This window comes from Rhinatrema bivittatum, chromosome 4, assembly GCF_901001135.1.
Source record: "Rhinatrema bivittatum chromosome 4, aRhiBiv1.1, whole genome shotgun sequence".
NCBI lineage: Eukaryota > Metazoa > Chordata > Amphibia > Gymnophiona > Rhinatrematidae > Rhinatrema > Rhinatrema bivittatum.
Genome location: NC_042618.1, coordinates 154,918,125 through 154,936,341, shown reverse-complemented (window position 1 = coordinate 154,936,341; position 18,217 = coordinate 154,918,125). Strand labels below are relative to the sequence as shown.

The 18,217-nt window shown below is 42.3% G+C and overlaps 1 protein-coding gene across 2 annotated transcripts in view; it reads right to left on the bottom strand.

Annotated features, from left to right (window-relative positions):
* Window positions 1–228: 228 nt before the first annotated feature.
* Window positions 229–18,217, bottom strand: part of PRKD1 (protein kinase D1) — a 558,208-nt gene continuing 540,219 nt past the window's right edge. The window contains exons 17-18 of one of the 2 annotated variants that reach the window (XM_029599009.1): window positions 2,247–2,332; window positions 229–720 (exon numbers count right to left, since the gene is read on the bottom strand). In XM_029599009.1, the coding sequence (XP_029454869.1) occupies window positions 502–720; window positions 2,247–2,332 (305 nt within the window). In that variant the 3' untranslated portion in view covers window positions 229–501. The remainder of the gene's footprint in view (window positions 721–2,246; window positions 2,333–18,217) is intronic. The other variant, XM_029599010.1, reaches the window with a different exon arrangement.

Here is an 18,217-nt window from a genome sequence, read left to right as displayed (position 1 = left end):
TTTACGGTTTTGAGATCTTCCACAGCCCAGCAAGTGACAATTTTCAGAACAAAAGAGTGCTATTCAGCAGATTACTCTTTTGAAGGGCCAGTTATTTCAAGATCAAGATGGAAACCAATACTGTGCAGAGTATGTATGTGTGTATACATTTTCACACACACACATATATATATATATATATATATATATATATATATAATTTCTATTAAGATGTTGAATGTTTTCCCTTATAAGCTTCACTGTGGAGCTTTGGGACAATTCGAAGCCTGTTTAGATTGTTTATTCCCAGTAGCTGAGGTTACACTTCTCTCATGGGTTTCAGTTCCCACATGGTCAAGGAGCTGGCTGATGTACAGGCACACTTGGCAGACCAGAACATCCCGTTCTGTGTGACTGATAAATTTCTACCCCTGTGCAGTATCAGAAATCTGGCAGGAGTTTGGTATGCATCCCATGCACGCCAAAAGTGTTTTGTGTCCTTCATGGTATGGAAAGCATGGCTTAGAGGATGCTGATGCGCTCACCAAGGACTTTCATCTCTGCTTCCTCAGGCTCACTGGCTTCCTGGCAAATCACGGGCGGATCAACAAGGTGCAATGGATACTGCAAACTGTGGTTTCCTGCATACTGCTCCCATCGAGAGTCATCACTCTCATGTGTGATGTACCGCTCGCTAAGTTTATGTTCAAGCTCTCGAAGGTCTAGCCATGTCTGGTAGTCCTGGGTAAAGAAAAAGGTCTCTGAATAAAGATGTCTAAAAACAAATTAAACAAACACATTATAACCAGTGTACAAACTAAATGTTATGGTCAGATCACATTGCCTGATCCTGCATTTTGTTCAATCAGATCTGCAACACAACCACTAGTTCTTTAATCACCTTTATTTGCATATCTGCAAAGAAAATAACCTGTGATATGCTGGGGGATGGGTGCTTCTTCCAGAAGCTGTTTTTATAATTATTTTTAGAAAACAGATAATATAGTAAAAATTGTGCCATCTCAAAACAATGGTGAACCCTTATAAAGAAGAACACTTTAAAACAAAATAAAGTTAAGCTAATAATTACCGTGTGTCACTGCAACAACACACAGAACTCACAGTGATTCTATTTGGGGCTGTGACATCATCAGAAAATAGAACAGTATTGTCTATTATTCTGAGCTCTGGACAGAATCTTCTTCAGTCTATTCTTATTGTGCAGTAACAGAAGGTGTAGAAAGGTGATTTTAATCAGTACACTGAACAGATATGAACTGTTAATTGCAAAGCAGCCTCATGTAGGCAGTGTATTGAGATATAGAGGTGTATTTCTCTATAGCTCAAAGTTTTGTTTCCACTGGTGGCTTGGTAGTGAGAAAAGGACTATTGGCAAACTAATCAGGAGGCGATATTTTGCTCCCAATATCATATCATCTGAGGTTTATAATGAAGTAATGGGACTGGTAGGTATGTCACAGGCCTTTAACCTGAAAGAGTGCAGATGAGCATAAAATGTCTAACCCAGAGGTCATTAACACTATTATAAACTGTTCATTGTAAAAATATTGTTGAATATAGCAATTTGATTTCCATGTTACTGCAATTAAATAAAAGTCAAAAATAAAGGTCAGCAAACCAGTTCAGGTGATCCATTTTTATTGGAAGAAAAAGTCAATTGTTGGTTGTACATTCAATCATCATCCTTAGTCCATTTTGCATGAACCCAATGAAGCGAGTTTAATTCTCCAAAGCTGGAAACAATATATTAAATTTTCTCAATGCAAAAGTATCATCTACAGGTTTTGCTGACCTTGACGTGTAAGATTGTTAAAAGCAGTGACAGCGCCTTCTGTTTTTCTTCCGGGGAACTCTCATGTACTTGGACCAAGAATCATGACCTGATCATTTACACTCTGCTTTCTGAAATATCCACACAATGAAAATGCCATCCCAGAATTCTGACCATGCCCCTTTAGAAGAGTTTGCCTTGAACAATTATCCCTGGTGGTTGAGCAGTCTACAAATTCCCCTCTGAATTCATCAACCACTAAATAGTACAGTTCTTTTCCTTTTTATTCTAGATGCTCCAACTGTTGCAAATAATCTTGCTTTGATTTCCATAGTATCTGCCCTCTTGTGCTGTGACCAATGAGCATTTGGTATCTTTGTTTGTTTTTTTTTTCCAGTGATAAAATGTTGAAGATTTTCCCTTTTTATAAGCCTAGAAAACCCCCCAGCATAATCTGATGCTCAAGAAGCATTACCTGTAGCCATGGATGGCTTAGCGTCTTGTCCACGCTATAGCGCTTTCTCATTTTCACCTGAAGTAAATTATTTATAAGATCGATAGCTGAAAAGCAAAAGAGATATATAGTGAAATATAGTGAAACTTTCAATGACCAGTTTGGTCTATATGCACAAAGCCTCCTGGAGTCCCTGCTGCCCTGGACACTTTTTAGTGACACTAATGCCAACTGAAATCTAATAGCAGCCAGCTGAAAGACTGGGCCATCTTGTCACATCCATCCTGACCAGGACATAGCAGTGGAAGCGAGCTGACATGAAACCATACTCTCCTGACAATATTATTGCACTGGACACTTTTAGAGAGGTTGTTAATGGGTTGCCACTGGCGAATTGCCACTGAAAGGATGAACCAAAGGGGCTCGTCCTCTTTGGGTCACTGAAGTTTACCTAGAAGCTATGAGTAATTATTATTTGTTACAGGGCCCTCCATTGAACTGTATCGATTTAACTCAATTTAGTATATTTTCTGATAATTGAAAATGTGTTTGGGTAGCTCAAGCATAGTGGAATGAGGAGGGATCCAGATATTGATGAGGAGCCCCTTCATGGGATATAGGGGAATGATTGTTATGGAAGAGTCTTCTGTCATACCAGATATAAATGTACTGAGTTGGTTTTAGTCTCTTCATCAATACATTCTATTTCCTGTTGTCATCTTAACACCTATTATCCATTAAACATTAGATCAGTAATGAATGAGATTTCATTAATTTATGATCTAAATAAATAAACACTAGGAGGTAGATAATTAGAATATAAGAAAATGCCATACTGGGTCAGACCAAGGGTCCATCAAGCCCAGCATCCTGTTTCCAACAGTGGCCATTGAGTTGAATTAACTTAGCATATATACTCAGCAGCATGCTAAATATATCCGGCTATCTTAAAGTTAGCTGGATAAGTTGATCTTGCTAACTTTAGGACAGCTCTATAGGCCAACCAGACTTAGCCGGATAACTTATCTAGCTCATTATCCCGGTTAGTCGGATAACTTAACTATCTACATTTGGCTCTTCCCCAGAACGCCATCACTCACACACCAAATTGCTGGCTAACTATTTAGCCAAATAACTAGTTATCCAGCTGAGTGGCAGCCATTCAGCGGGGCCTGGATATTAATTTACCGCTACTTAGCTGGGTAAGTCCTAAGTAGCACTAAATACTGCCCTCCCTATAACCAGGTCCAACTTCTTTGGCTAAGGGGAGAGAGGCAGTATATGTCTCTCTCCAGGTCTTCCTGAGTACCTTCACATGGTGACCCCATTGCATAATATCTAGCCTAAATATCAGCCAGACACCTTTACTATTGAAATATGGATGTAAGAAAAAAAAATTCCATACTGGTTGCATGTTGCCCAGGATATAAAGGTGCCCACCTTTGGCATAAGCACTAAGGCTAATGATGGTGGTAGTGATCATGCTGAATTTTCAGGTGGACATAAGAGCCCTGGTGCAGTTAAAGGTCATGGTGAACTTGTCCATGGACCCTCTGCAGCAGTAACATAGAAACATGGAAATATAATGGAAGAAAAAGACCATCTGGCCTATTTAGTCTGTCAATCTAATTTAACTTTACAATTCTTATCACTCCTTCAAAGATCCGCAGTATTAATCCCATGCTTTCTTGAATTTAGATAATGTCTTTATTTCCACCATCTTCACCTGGAGGCCATTCCATGCATTCACTACCCTCTCTATATAGAAATGTTTCCTAGGATTATTCCTGATTCTCTCCCCTTTTACTCTCATCTCATGACCCCTCATTTTAGAAACTCCTTTCTGTTGAAAAAGGCATGCTTCCTGTGCATGGAAAATGATATATTGAGATATATTTGAGATATTAAATGTCTCTATCATATCTCCCCTATCTCAACTTTCCACTAGGGTATACATGTTCAGATCTTTGTCTATCCCCATATGCTTTACAATGGAGACCACTGACATTTTTAGTAGCTATCCTCTGGACTGACTTCAACTGGTTTATATCCTTTTGCAGGTGTAGACTCCAAAATTGTACACAACATTCCAAATAAGGTCTCCCCAGGGACATACACAGGGGCAATATTACCTCCCTTTTTCTGCTGACCATTCCTCTTTCTATTGCAGCCAAGCATTTTTCTGCCTTTTGTTGTTGCTTTATCAACTTGTTTGTCCACCTTAAATCCATCTGATACAATTACTTCCAGATCCTGCTATTCTTCTTTTGTGCTTACAAGAATTTCACCCCAATATTGTACCTCTCCCTTGGGTTTTGGAATCCTAAATGCATGAGACTGCATTTTTAGCATCAAATCTTAGCTGCCAGACCCTATACCATTCCTCTAGCTTCAGTAGATCCCTCATATTTTCCACACCTTCATCGGCAAAAAGACAAATCTTTCCCCAACAATCCTTCTGCTATGTCACTAACAAAAATGCTGAAAACAAATGGTCTAAGGACTGATCCCTCAGGCAAACTGCTAGTAATGCCTCCTCCTGCTCAGCGTGAAATCCATTTACCACTACCCAAGTAGCCAAGTCCCAACTTCAGTCTGGCAGCCCTGGTACTGCCTTGGAGGAAGAAGATCACCTGGTCAGAGAGCATCACCCTGGCATAGTAGGAAGTGATCCTGTAGCATGGGCCTGTTCTCCAATTGATGCATTGTCCTCTTGCACTGAGGATGAATCACCCAGGGATATTGTCCAGAAGGGAAGGGTTAGGTCGCCGTTATAGTTGGTGATTCAATTATTAGGAATGAAGATAGTTGGGTGCCTGGTGGATGTGAGAATCATCTGGTAACTTGCCTGCCTGCTGTGAAAGTTGCAGTCCTTACATGTCACCTAGATAGGATTTCAGACAATGCTGAAGAGAAGCCGGCTGTTGTGGTACATGTGGGCAGCAACAACATAGGAAGGGAAATTCTGGAAACTAAATTTAGGCTTTTAGGTAGAAAGTGGAAATTCAGGACCTACAGGTCTCTGAAATGCTCCCTTTTCCATGCGCAGGTCCCCAGAGGCAGGCAGAGCTCTGGAGTCTCAATGCGTGGATGAGACGATGATGCAGGGAAGAAAGATTCAATTTTGTAAGGAACTGGCCAACCTTTTGGGGAAGGATGGGCTCCATCTTGACCAGGATGCACTAACCTTTAAAAAGGTGATACTGCAGCTTTTAAACTAGAACAAGGGGGAAAAGTTGATAGTCGCTGAGCAGCATATGGTTCACAGAGAAGTATCTTTGAAGAGTACTAATGAAACAGGAGAGTTCCAATAAAAGCAAAACAGTCCACATGCCTATTTGTAAAGAATCACCTGAGTTACAAAAATTCCCTGCCAACTGAAAAGCAGGTTGTTCTCAATGCCAGAGTATAAGAAGTAAGATGGGAGAATTAGAGTGTATAACACTGAATAAAGAGGTAGACATAATTGGCATCTCAGAGACCTGGTGGAAGAGTGCCATACCAGGGTACAAATTATACTGCAATGATAGGGTGAATCAACTTGGGTCGGAGTAGCGCATTATGTTCAGGATGGCACATGGTCCAAAAGGATAAAGATCCTGCAAGAGATGTTGGATCGAAAATTGAAACACTACTTAGCCAGATAAGTAGAATTTATCCAGCTAAGCAGCAGCCGCTGAATATCTGGCTATGTTCAGCAGGAACCACTTAGCTGGATAAATCAGTTATCCAGTTAAATTGATAACTGGATAGTTAATGGGCGAAGAAAGAGCAGATCAAGATAGGGCTACCCATCTGGTTATCTTGACCAGATAAGTGCCTCTATTCAGCCTTATCCAGAAGTTAACTGAATAAGTTATACCTGCTCAATAGCAGGTGCAAAGTTAACCGGACATAAATTATCCAAATAACTAGAGCTTACCTGGCTATATTCAGCAGCATAACCCTTCAAAGTTATCTGGATAAGTAATATTCAGATAACTTAGATAACCACATATCTTTGAATATTGGGCCTTAAATGCAAAGTGGAATCTTTATAGATAGAAATCCCATGTGTGTTGAGGAAGAGTATAGTGATAGGGGTATACTACCATCCACCTGGCCAAAATGATAAGACGGACGGTGAAATGCTAAGAGTAATAAGGGAAGCTAACCAATTTGGCAATGCAGTAATAATGGGATATTTCAATTACCCAAATATTGACTGGATAAACATCAAGACATGCTAGAGAGGTAAAATTCCTGGAAGGAATAAATGACTGCTTCATGGAGTAACTGATTCAGGAACCACTGAGCTTGGAAGCTATTTTAGATCTAATTCTTAGTGGAATGCAGGATTTGATGAGAGAGGTAATGGTGGTGGGGCCAGTTGGCAATAGTCATCATAATGATCACATTTGAATTAATAACTGATAAGGGGATAATAAGTAAATCTATAGCTCTAACACTAAACTTTCAAAAGGGAGACTGATAAAATGAGGAAGAAAGAAAATAATAAAGGTGTAGCTACAAAGGTTAAGATTGTACAACAGGTATGGCCATTGTTTAAAAGTACCATTGTAGAGGCATAGTCCAGATGTATTCCATGCATCAAGAAATGTGGAAGGAAGACTAAACAACTGCCAGCTTGGTTAAAAGGTGAAGTGAGAGAGGCTATTTTATCCAAAAAAACTTCCTTCAAAAATTGAAAGAAGGATCTATCTGATGAAGATAGGAAAGCAGAGTTGCTTACCTGTGATAGGTGTTCTCTGAGGAAAGCAGGATGTCAGTTCTCACACATGGATGACATCATCTGGCACAAAAAACTTATGTTAACGTTTGCCTCACAAATCCGCTACATTTTTTGAAGGGAGTAATAAAAATGTGGATAAAAGTGAGTCAGTAGATGTATTTGGATTTTCAGAAGGCGTTTGACAAAGTCTCCTATGAGAGGCTTCTAAGAAAATTAAAAAGTCATGTGATAAGAAGCAATGTACTTTTGGGGATTGCAAACTGGTTAAAAGACAGGAAACAATAGGATTAAATGGTCTCTCAGTAGAGACAGGTAAACAGTGGAGTGTCTCAGGGATCTGTTCTTGGACCGGTGCTTTTTAATATATTTATAAATTATATGGAAAGGGGAATGATGAGTGAAGGTGATCAAATCTGCAGACACAAACTAATTCAGAGTAGTTAAATCACAAGTGGATAGTGATAAACTGCAGGAGGACCTGGAGAGACTTGAAGATTGGGCATCCAAATGGAAAAAGAAATTTAATGTGAACAAGTGCAAGGTGAAGCATATAGGAAAAAATCACCCATGCTGTAGTTACACGATGTTAGGTTTCATGTTAAGAGTTAACCACCTAGGAAAAAGATCTGGGTGGTCATATTGGACAATACATTAAAATTGTCAACTCAGTGTGCTGCGGTGGTCAAAATAGCAAACAGAATGTTGGGAATTATTAGGAAGGCAATGGTGAATAAAATGGAGAATGTCATAATGCCTCTGTATCACACCATGGTGAAACTGCACCTTGATACTGTGATCAATTCTGGTCGCCACGTCTCAAAAAAGATATAGATGCACTGGAGAAGGTATAGAGAATGGCAACCAAAATGATAGAACGGCTATGAGAAAAGGCTAAAGAGGTTAGGGCTGTTCAGCCTGGAGAACAAACGGCTGAGGGGGGGATATGATGGAGTTCTACAAAATCATGAGAGGACTAGAACTGGTAAATCAGTTGTTTACTCTTTTAGAAAATAGAAGGACTAGGGGGCACTCCATGAAGTTAACAAGAAGCACATTTAAAACAAATCAGAAAATCCTTTTTCACTCAATTCACAATTAAGCTCTGGAATTTGTTGCCAGAAGATGTGATTATGGCAGTTAGTTTAGCTGGATGTAAAAAAGGTTTGAACAAGTCCCTGGAAGAGAAGTCCATACATTTCTATTAATCAATTTGACTTAGGGAATAGCCACTGCTTATTACCGGCATTAGTAGCATGGGATCCATTTAATATTTGGATATTTACCAGGTAGCTGTATCCTAGATTGGCCACTGTTGGAAGCAGGATGCTGGGCTTGGGGAACCCTTGGTCTGATCCAGTATGGCAACTTCTTAAGTTCTCTGTTGCCTCCTACTCAGCCAGTTTCTAACCCAGTCAGTCACTCTAGGTCCCATACCAAGGGTGGTCAATTTATTTATATGTTGCCTATACAGAATCATGTCAAAGGCCTTACTGAAATCCATCTAGCACTCTTCCTTGATCCAACTCTCTAGTCACTCAATCAAAGAAATTGGTCAGACTCATCTGACAGGATCTACCTTTGGTAAAACCATGCTGCCTCGGATCTTGAAAACCATTGGATTCCAGAAACTGCACTATCCTCTCTTTTAACAGCGTCAGTTAATTTTCTCACCACAGACTAACTGGCCTAGAGTTCCCAGCCTCCTCCTCACTTTCACTTTTGGAATAGGAACCGTATCCATCCATCTTCAGTGCTTGGAATTACTCCTAACTCTAAAGAAGCATTGAAAAGGTCAGCCAGAGGAGCTGCCATAACTTCTCTAACTTCCCATAGTCCTTTTGGATGTATACCATCTAGCCCCATCACCTTATCTACTTTGTTTAATTAGCTCCTTCTGAACACACTTTTCTGAAATCGATTGAGGTTTTACTTCATTTCCAGTCTTCTTTGTTCCTGGCCCTTCCACAGTGAACACCAAACAGAAATATTTAAGTAATTTCGCTTTTTCTTCATCATCATCCATATAATTTTCCTCTTCAAATTCCCTTGTACGTGTCTTATTACATAGCAAAAGAATAAGTTTGCTTTTCTTCAACCTGAACATTTGGAGTTATTTCTTTTTGATAAAGGTGGATGAGGGGTTTGTAACTGGCTTATAAATGGATATATGAAGCTGGTCATATAAGTAATTTATCTCCGTATATTCATGTTAGTATGAAATCTCCCTAATTTTTTTCTTTCTTTGAGGCTTCCCGGATAATGTGGATGTAATAGTTGAATTAGTAAGTTTAAATTTCTTTTTGTGGATTTTCCTTAATGTAATGGTATGTAATCCAAAGTTACTTATTTTCTCTTTCATTGTAAAATGTTAATAGAAATTTAATAAACTATTAAATAAATAAATAAATAAATAAATAAATAAATAAATAAATAAAATATGGTTGGTGCATGTGAACCCAACTTATTTGTGCATCCCCTGATTGATGCACATGCTGGGCTTTTAAAATTCACCTTTAAGGTTCTTAAAATACCACCATCAAAAGAGGAAACTTAACAGTTTTGGAGAAATCTAAATGAAGATACTTTAGAGCACAACAGAGAAGCAGAATGGCTACCCAGCATACAGGAGAATATAGAAAAGGCAAACATCACAACAATGGAGCTGGAAGCCAGATTGAAAAAAGCCCCAAATTAGAAGTGCCCTGGCCCTGATGGAGTGCTCAACTTCTGGCTACAATACTTAACCTCTCTCCACCAAAACATGGCTAATAACAGGAAAAACACTGAATACTCCTCCTTCTGAAGGGATATCCAAAAAATGTCTCCAAAAATTATAAACCGATAACATGCCTGCCTACAGTCTATAAACTGTTCACTGCAATAGATGCAGATAGAACATATAATCACATCAACTCTAATAGCATCTTGGCAACATAACAGAAAGGTTACAAAAGAAGAACATATGAAACCAAAGATCAGTTGTTGCTGAATAAAGCTATTATGGACCCTTGTATGAATATTCAAAACCTAAGTATTGCATGGATTGACTATAAGAAAGCTTTTGATGGCATTCCACTCTCATATATAGACTGCCTTGAAATGTTTAAAGTGAACCCTGCATTAATCACGTATATCAAATTCATCATGAAAATATGACAGACTACACTCCATCTGAATTATGAGAATGGACAATATGTCATTCCTAACATTAAAATCCAATAAGGAATATTTCAGAGAGATTCTCTGTCACGGTTCTTGTTTTGTTAGGCATTAAATCCACTGAGTACGCCAACTTCTTGGGCAATGGAATTAACCTTAATCCTGGAACTACCAACACTAAGATAATGACATCTCACCCAACTAATGACCTGAAAACTTTATAGCCCCTCTGGTGGTTATTTAGTAGAACAATTCTGAGCAGTGAAGTTTCTTAGATGACATCAGGATAACCTTCAGTTTGGACAAATCTACAAAGGCGACCTTCCTTATAGGAAAATTAAGCAAAATTGAAAACATCTCCCTGAGGCTTGTAATATAAAGGAATTGGAACAGGATGTGTATACAAATACATAGGAGCAGAGGAAAGCGGACAAATTTGGCATAAAATACTGAAAGAAAAGAATACTTCAGGAGACTGAAATTAACATTGAAAAGTGCTTTATCTGCATGGATTAAAATATAACCTATTACCCAGTTTGCAATCCCTGCACTCTCATACTTTAGAATAACAGACTGGCCCCATAGAGAATGTGAAAAAATTGGATGTGAAAACAAGAAAGCTTCTTCATGTCTATGAAGTATTCTATAAGAGCCAGTGTATGCGAAGGTCATATACCCCTAGAGTATGGATCTTAGAGAAATAGACTACACTTATAGAACTACCATCATAGACCTAAAGGTATTTGATCTAAATGCCTAAAAAGTGCTTAAGTATGAAAGTGAACAAGCAGCATCAGTCTCAGTCCTTAAGCTTGGACAATCATACTAGCAAACAGAAGGAATGATTGAGAATCCATGCACAAGGGGAAAGCAGCAACAAAATATGCAAAACAAGAGAAAACTTCTTTAAAGAATCGGACCAGCAAACAAGCAGAGCTAACTGGCAGAAGCACAAATATAGAGGGACTTACAAAGTTACTGTAACAAACCCACATAGATCAAAATTGTAAACAGCAGTGGCTAAGGAGAGGTGAACTTAAACCTAGAAGGTGAGAGGTTTTTTATTGCAGCACAGGATAGTGCACTACAGACAAGATGGTTCACTGCTAGAATAGAAAAAAGGGTAAAATGGACAAATACAGATTCTGCAAAACAGAATTGGAAATGGTTAAACATCACATTGTGGATGTAATGGGCTATTTCAGAAGATTTGTATACAGAAAGGCATGGCTTATTCATTGGAAACTGTGTAAATATAAAATCAATATACCAAAAAAAAGAATTGGGAGCACAAACCTAGAAGAATAGAAGAGCATGAGGAAGTTGTGATCACTTGGGACACTCCCATTACAATCAACAGGAAGATCGAGGTTAGAAAACGAGATACTATACTGAAGGAGAAAAACATAAGAACAGCACTATTGATAGAGGTATCTCGTACCCAGTGACTATTCTGTGGGTTAAATAGAGAAAACAAAGATCCTTAAGTACCAAGAGATGCAAAGACCATGGAATAGTCCCAAGTATACTGGGTGCCACCGGCCTGATTAAGAAGAATTCCCAAGCATACCTTGATATTTGGCCTATACAGATTACACCCTATTAACAGCAGGAGGCGGGACTCTTTGGCACAAATACAAGCAGAAAGGGCATTGTGGGAACGAGCAGTGATTCCTACAGGCCTGGAGACAAGCTAGTCTGATTCCAGCCTTGCTTTAAATAGTATAACTTTATTATAGCTTCACACATGCACAACAGTAGACTGTCTTCCCTGCAAAACAGTGTATTCTCTTTACTTACAGTTCAGTACTGCTTCCTTCAGTACTCACAGTTCAGCTTTGTCTCAGCTGATTGTTTGGACAGTGTTATGTTTCAGGAGCTGCTTTCCTCCTGAAAACATGGGCCTGGACTGGTTATCCCCACCTGGATCCCATCTCTTATTCCCCAGTCTCTATAGTTATGCCCTCTGGCCCCACAGGATCCTGCCCATAGAGCATACTCTACTTAAGGAATTAAGGTGGACCAGGTGTCTAGCCTGGACCTGCTCAGGTAATTAGGGGAACACTAGGGGCACTGCCTCACATATGCCTCCCCTCAGCTTGGACCCATCAGGTCAAACGTATCTACTCCCCTCCTGAATCCCATCCAGGATACTCCAAGACATCCCTGTCCTCTTCCTTTGGTTTCTCACCAACTACAACTGGGAATGGGGACCTCATGACATGCTCACCTCCATCTTTTAGGGTTACCCTCGACAGCATCACGACCACCACCCAGTGTGGTGTTCGTGCAGTGCACAAACCCAGTCCTTTAGCTAAATCCTTTGCTGGCTCCAGGTTCAAAATCCATCTCTTGGAGTTTTATAGACCGACTGGGGAACCACCAGTGCTGGTTCCTCCCTAGCCAGCTGCGCCTGCTTCCTGGCATCTGATGTAGAGCCCCTCCCTTGGCTCCTCTGTATCCTCAGTTGCTTGGAGCCTCCACAGCGATATCCTCTGGGCTCTCCATGGACTCTTCCTTCAGATTCTCTGCAGCGCCTCCCTCTGGGCTCTCTGCGGCTTCCTCGTCTGTAAAACCTGCAATGCCTCCCTCTGGACTCTCCTCAGTCTCCACCTCTGTACATTCAGGCCACTCTCCCACACCGGTTTCTGGCTCCTCCACAGACTCACTCACTGGGGTCTCTGCACCCTCTGGGCTCACCATGGCATCTCTCGCTTGCCTTTCCATACCCTCTCTCTTTGGGCTTCTCACGGGAGCTGTCTCTGGACTCCCGGGTGTGTTTGGGCACCCACCAGGATCTTCCTTGGGACCTCTTGTAGTGCTGACTTCCGGCTTCTCACTACTGCCTCCTCCTGGGCAGTCTTTGTTGCCTTCTCCAGGGCTGTGACCCTTCTCTCGGGGTTCTTCACTGCCCCCTTCTCTGGGCTACTCACAGAAGTAGTCTCTGTATTCCCAGACGTGTTTGGACAGCCTACAGGGTCTTCCTCAAGATCAGCTGTAGCGCCAATCTCAGACTGTTGCCACAACTCAGTCTGCTAACCAGATCCCTCTGCCAGCCACTCATCCAGTTCCTCCATGAGCTGTTGGTACTCGTTGCTCAGCCAGTCTAGGAATTCACTCTCTTGCCTGGCCTGGATTCTTGGGAGTGTGTTCCCTTGCTCAGTTATCCTGGCTGGCCTCTCCAGTTGCTAAACCTTGAGCTTCAGATCCTCCCTCTGACCTGGCTCCTGGGACTGGGGAACTCCCACTACACAGCAATACATGCTGTTCTTCCTTCCAGTTCTCTGGCTGCTTTTGCTTCACCAGTTGCTGCAGTACCTTGACTGCTCCACTCCAGGTTTTCCTGTGGCTATGCACCTACCCTGCAGAATGGCTTGTTTGCTGGAAGAGGGCCACACCCTATTTCCCCTTCACCGCTCTCACAGGCCACACTGGCAGATTTTCCAGGGTCACACCCTGTTCAGCACAGCCCTGCTGCACCAGTGTTTCTTACTCTTTTCTTTTTTCAAGGGAAAAAAAAAGAAAGCCTGCATAACTAGCAATAACTAAATCACTCTTTAATCTCCTATCTACCTTCAGCCGGTCTTCTCCCCTTAGCCAGTACAAACCTACCACTTCCTGGCTGTTCCTGCAACCAGGCCTACTCACAATTTCTTCTCTACCTGAAACTTTTAAACTTTTTTTTTTCCTTCAGTGAAGCTGCTGAGCCACACCCTTTCACAAGTTACTGTGCTCTGTGCACAACTGGGTTCTGTAATTTGCTTTAGAGCAACAGGCCCCATGCATGACACCATATGTGGGAACGAGCAGTGATTCCCACAAACCTGGAGACAAACCAGTCTGATTCCAGCCTTGCTTAAAAAAGCATATCTATTACAGTATATCTTTATTACATGCACACTAGTAGACTGTCTTCCCTTCAGAACAGTGTACCCTCTTTACTTCCAGTTCAGTACTGCTTCCCTCAGTACTCACAGTTCAGCTTCGTCTTAGCTTAGTGTTTGGACAGTGTAATGTTATAGGAGCTGCCTTCCTCCTGGAGACCCTGGCCTGGTCTGATTATCCCCATCCCAGCTCGTAATCCTCAGACTCTAGTTATGCCCTCTGGCCCCACTTACCCCACAGGATCCCGCCCATAGAGCATAAGAACATAAGAAATTGCCATACTGGGTCAGAACAAAGGTCCATCAAGCCCAGTATCCTGTTTTCAACAGTGGCCAATCTAGGCTACAAGTACCTGGCAAGCACCCAAACACTACGTAGATCCCATGTTACTGATGCCACTAATAGCAGTGGCTATTCTCTAAGTCAACTTGATTAATAGCAGTTAATGGACTTCTCCTCCAAGTTCACCTAGGCAAGGGACAGGAATTCCTAACCCTCCCAGTTAAATAGCCTCTTTTTTACCCTGTAGCACCAACCCTTAAAACCCTGCTGACTAGCCTAGATTTTTTTGTATTCATACTTATATGCCATTTGTAGCATTAGTAAAGTTATGTGGCAGGAGACTTAGTGCGTGCCTGTGCACGTAAATACTTACATGCACATTTCATGCTACATCCCCGGAATGCCCATGTCCTGCCCAGACCACGCCATGCCCCTTTTTTGCAACTTACTTATGCACGTCACGGGAGATATGTGTGTACATGGGAGGCTTTTAAAAATCCACTCAGCATGCACTGACCAAACATACTTGCATATCTCATGGTTTTGGCATGTACCAGGCTTTTAAAATTCACCTGACTGTGGGTTAATCTGGAACGTCATGGTTTTTCAGATAGGCCTTTCCCTAAGACCCAAATTTTAAGCCCAACTTCCTGAACTCCTGATGTGAGATTGTGTTATACCCAGCAGGGACACAACTGGGGGTCTTGAATCTATTCACAAATGGTTTTTCCAATGATGGATCCCAATGTTACATAATTGTAAATTCTGATTCAATTGTAAGCCGATCTAATGCTTCTGTTTATTTACATTTATTATAATTCTCCTTGAGACTAACTTTAGGAAAAGGCAGAATATAAAATGTTCATAAATAAATAATCAATATAGAGGGAAAAGAACATCTATTTATATCAATGTAATATATAGACCTCCATCACAGAGAGAAGAAATGGATAGAAATTTAATGGAGGAAATTTACAAAACTGTTATGAAAGTGGAGGTGCTATTGCTAGGGGCTTTCAATCTTCCAGATGTTGATTGGGACATCCTAGTTGTGATGTCTTCTAGAAGCAGGGAGATCCTGGATTCTCTGCAAGGAGAAATATTTTGTCAACAGAACCCACATGAGAGGGGACAGATATGTAGTAGGAGGTCCTCTGAGATCCAGTGATCGCCAGATGGTATAGTTCAGTATTCTAGCACAGGAAATGAAGGCAAAGGTCCTAGACTTCAAAAAAGCTAATTATGTTAAAATGTGAGAGTACATCAAGGATTTTTAACTATGGAAAAATCTAGGGGAAGTAGAAGAACAGTGGACAAAACTAATAGGAGATGATATAAGGGCAACTAAGTATTTTGTTAGAAAGTAAAGAAAGGAAAGAGGAAAAAGAAGCCATTATGGTTTTCTAAAGGAGCTGAAAAGGTAAGGGAGAAATGTTTAGCATTCATAAACTACAAGAGATCACAGAAAGAGGAAGCAATAATATCTGGAAACTCAGAGGGGATGTTCACTGTGGAAGGGCCAGGAGCAGGACAACATAAAATAATCACAAATAAGATTAGAAATGAAGTAAACATTAACTGATTTTCAGAAAAGTGTGTTCGTGATTAGCTAACTAAACTTAAAGTAGATAAGGCAATGGTGCGAGAGGGATACATTCAAGGTTACTACGGGAACAGAGAAATCCTGGCAGCTCTGCTGGCTCTCCTTTTTAATATTTCTTTAGAGTTGGGAGTATTCCAGAGGACTGAAGATGGGCAGATATGGCTCCTATTCCTATAAGTGGAAGTAAGGAGTTTGGAAACTACAAGCCAATTAGGTGAGTAAATGAATGGAATTGTTGCAAAAATAGAGGATAGCACAATTTCTGGAATCCAATGGATTACAAGAACCGAGGCAGCATGGTTTTACCAGAGGTAAGTTCTTTTCATATTAATCTGATCGATTTCTTTGATAGGGAGACCAGAGAGTTGGATCTAGGGAAAGAGCTTGATATAGTGTACTTGGCTTTCTGTAAGGCCTTTGACAAAATTTTCATAGTCGACTTATAAATAAATTGAGCACCCTTGGTATGGATCGTAGAGTGACTGACTGGATTAGAAACTGGTTATGTGGGAGGTGACAAAGAGTAGTGGTAAATGGGTTTCACTCTGAAAAGGAAAGTGCAGTTGCTTACCTATAACAGGTGTTCTCTGGGACAGTAGGATGTTAGTCCTCACATGTGGGTGACATCATAAGATGGAGCCCGGCACGGAAAACATTTGTCAAAGTTTCTAGAAACTTTGGCTGGCAGACTGAGCATGCCCAGCCTGCCACTATCGACGTGTCCACACGAGGTCCCTGTTCAGTCTCGTAACATAGCAAAAACATGAGCGTGAAAAATCTATTAGATAAATGAGGCTTGACCGACGTGCCGCAAATGCGCAGTAGAGAGCAGCTCTACTGCGCATGTGCGGGCAAACACGTCGGTCAGAGCAGAGCGTCAGCTCTTTGAAAACATGGCGGCGGCGGCAGGGAGCAGCGGCGAGGAGCAGTAGCGGTGGCGGCGAGGAGTGGTAGCGGCGGCAAGGGGCGGTGGCGGCGAGGAGCAGTGGCGGTGGCGGCAAGGGGCGGTGGCGGCGAGGAGCGGCGGTGGCGAGGAGCGGCGGCAGGAGCGAGCGCGAGGGAGGGACCTCCCCTGGAGATCTTCCGTTTGTGCCATCCGAAGGGGCTGTGAATGAGCTGAGAGAGGGGGAGTGACTGAGGGGAAGGGGGAGGGTGGGGGGGAGTGACGGAGGGTGGAGTGACTGAGGGGAAGGAGGAGGGAGTGACTGAGGGGAGGGGGGAGAGAGGAGGGAGGAGGGGGTGACTGAGGGGAGGGGGGAGAGGGGGGGGAGTGACTGAGGGGAGGAGGGGGGAGGGAGTGACTGAGGGGAGGGGGAGGAGAGAAGGAGGGGAGGGGGAGGAGAGAGGGAGGGAGACTAGCACGGGGAGGTGGGAGGAAGAATAGAGGGGGAGGGGAGAATGAGGGGGAGGGGGAGGGGAAGGAAATGGACCGAAAATTTTTTTTTAATGTAGCCCGTTGTTACGGGCTTAACGGCTAGTAACACAATAAACCGAAGGTGAACCCAACATCGTGGGGAGGCGGGAAGGATGCCTGAGGACTAATATCCTGCTGGCCTAGGAGAACACTTGTTACAGGTAAGCAACTGCGCTTTCTCCTAGGACGAGCAGGATGTTAGTCCTCACATGTGGGTGATTACAAAGCTTCAGACTGCCTCCTGTGATCAGAGGTACCCACAGTAGCCGAACAAGGTGCCAACGGGCACAACACAACTACAGCGTTGTGGGAAACAGGGACAGTCTGGCCCCACAGAGAGCACGATGAGAACAGTTGGGTTCAGGACTGGAATAGATTGCGGAGGTCAGACTGGCCAAAAGTGCTATCCTGGCGACTATCCCTGTTGAGACAGTAGTGAGCCGCAAATGTGTGGAGAGAACTCCAGGTCGCAGCACTACAGATTTCGGCGACAGGGACCGCACGCAGATGGGCCACTGATGCCGCCATAGCCCACACAGAGTGAGCCTTCACCCTGCCAGCCAGCTGGAGGCCTGCCTGCTTGTAGCAGAAGGCAATGCAATCCGCTAGCCAGTTGGATAGAGTCTGCTTCCCCACTGCTCTCCAAGTCTATTGGTGTCGAAGGACACAAAGAGCTAGGTAGACTTTCTATGACTCACTGTATGGTCCAAGTAGAAAGCGAGTGCCTGCTTGCAGTCCAGGGAGTGAAGAGCACGCTCCCACAGGTGTGAATGAGGCCGTGGGAAGAATGATTGAATGGTTGATGTGGAAAGCAGTCACCACCTTTGGCAGAAATTTTGGATGCGTACACAGCACCACACGATCATGGAAGAATTTTGTGTAGGGAGTGTATGTAACCAGGACCTGGATCTCACTGA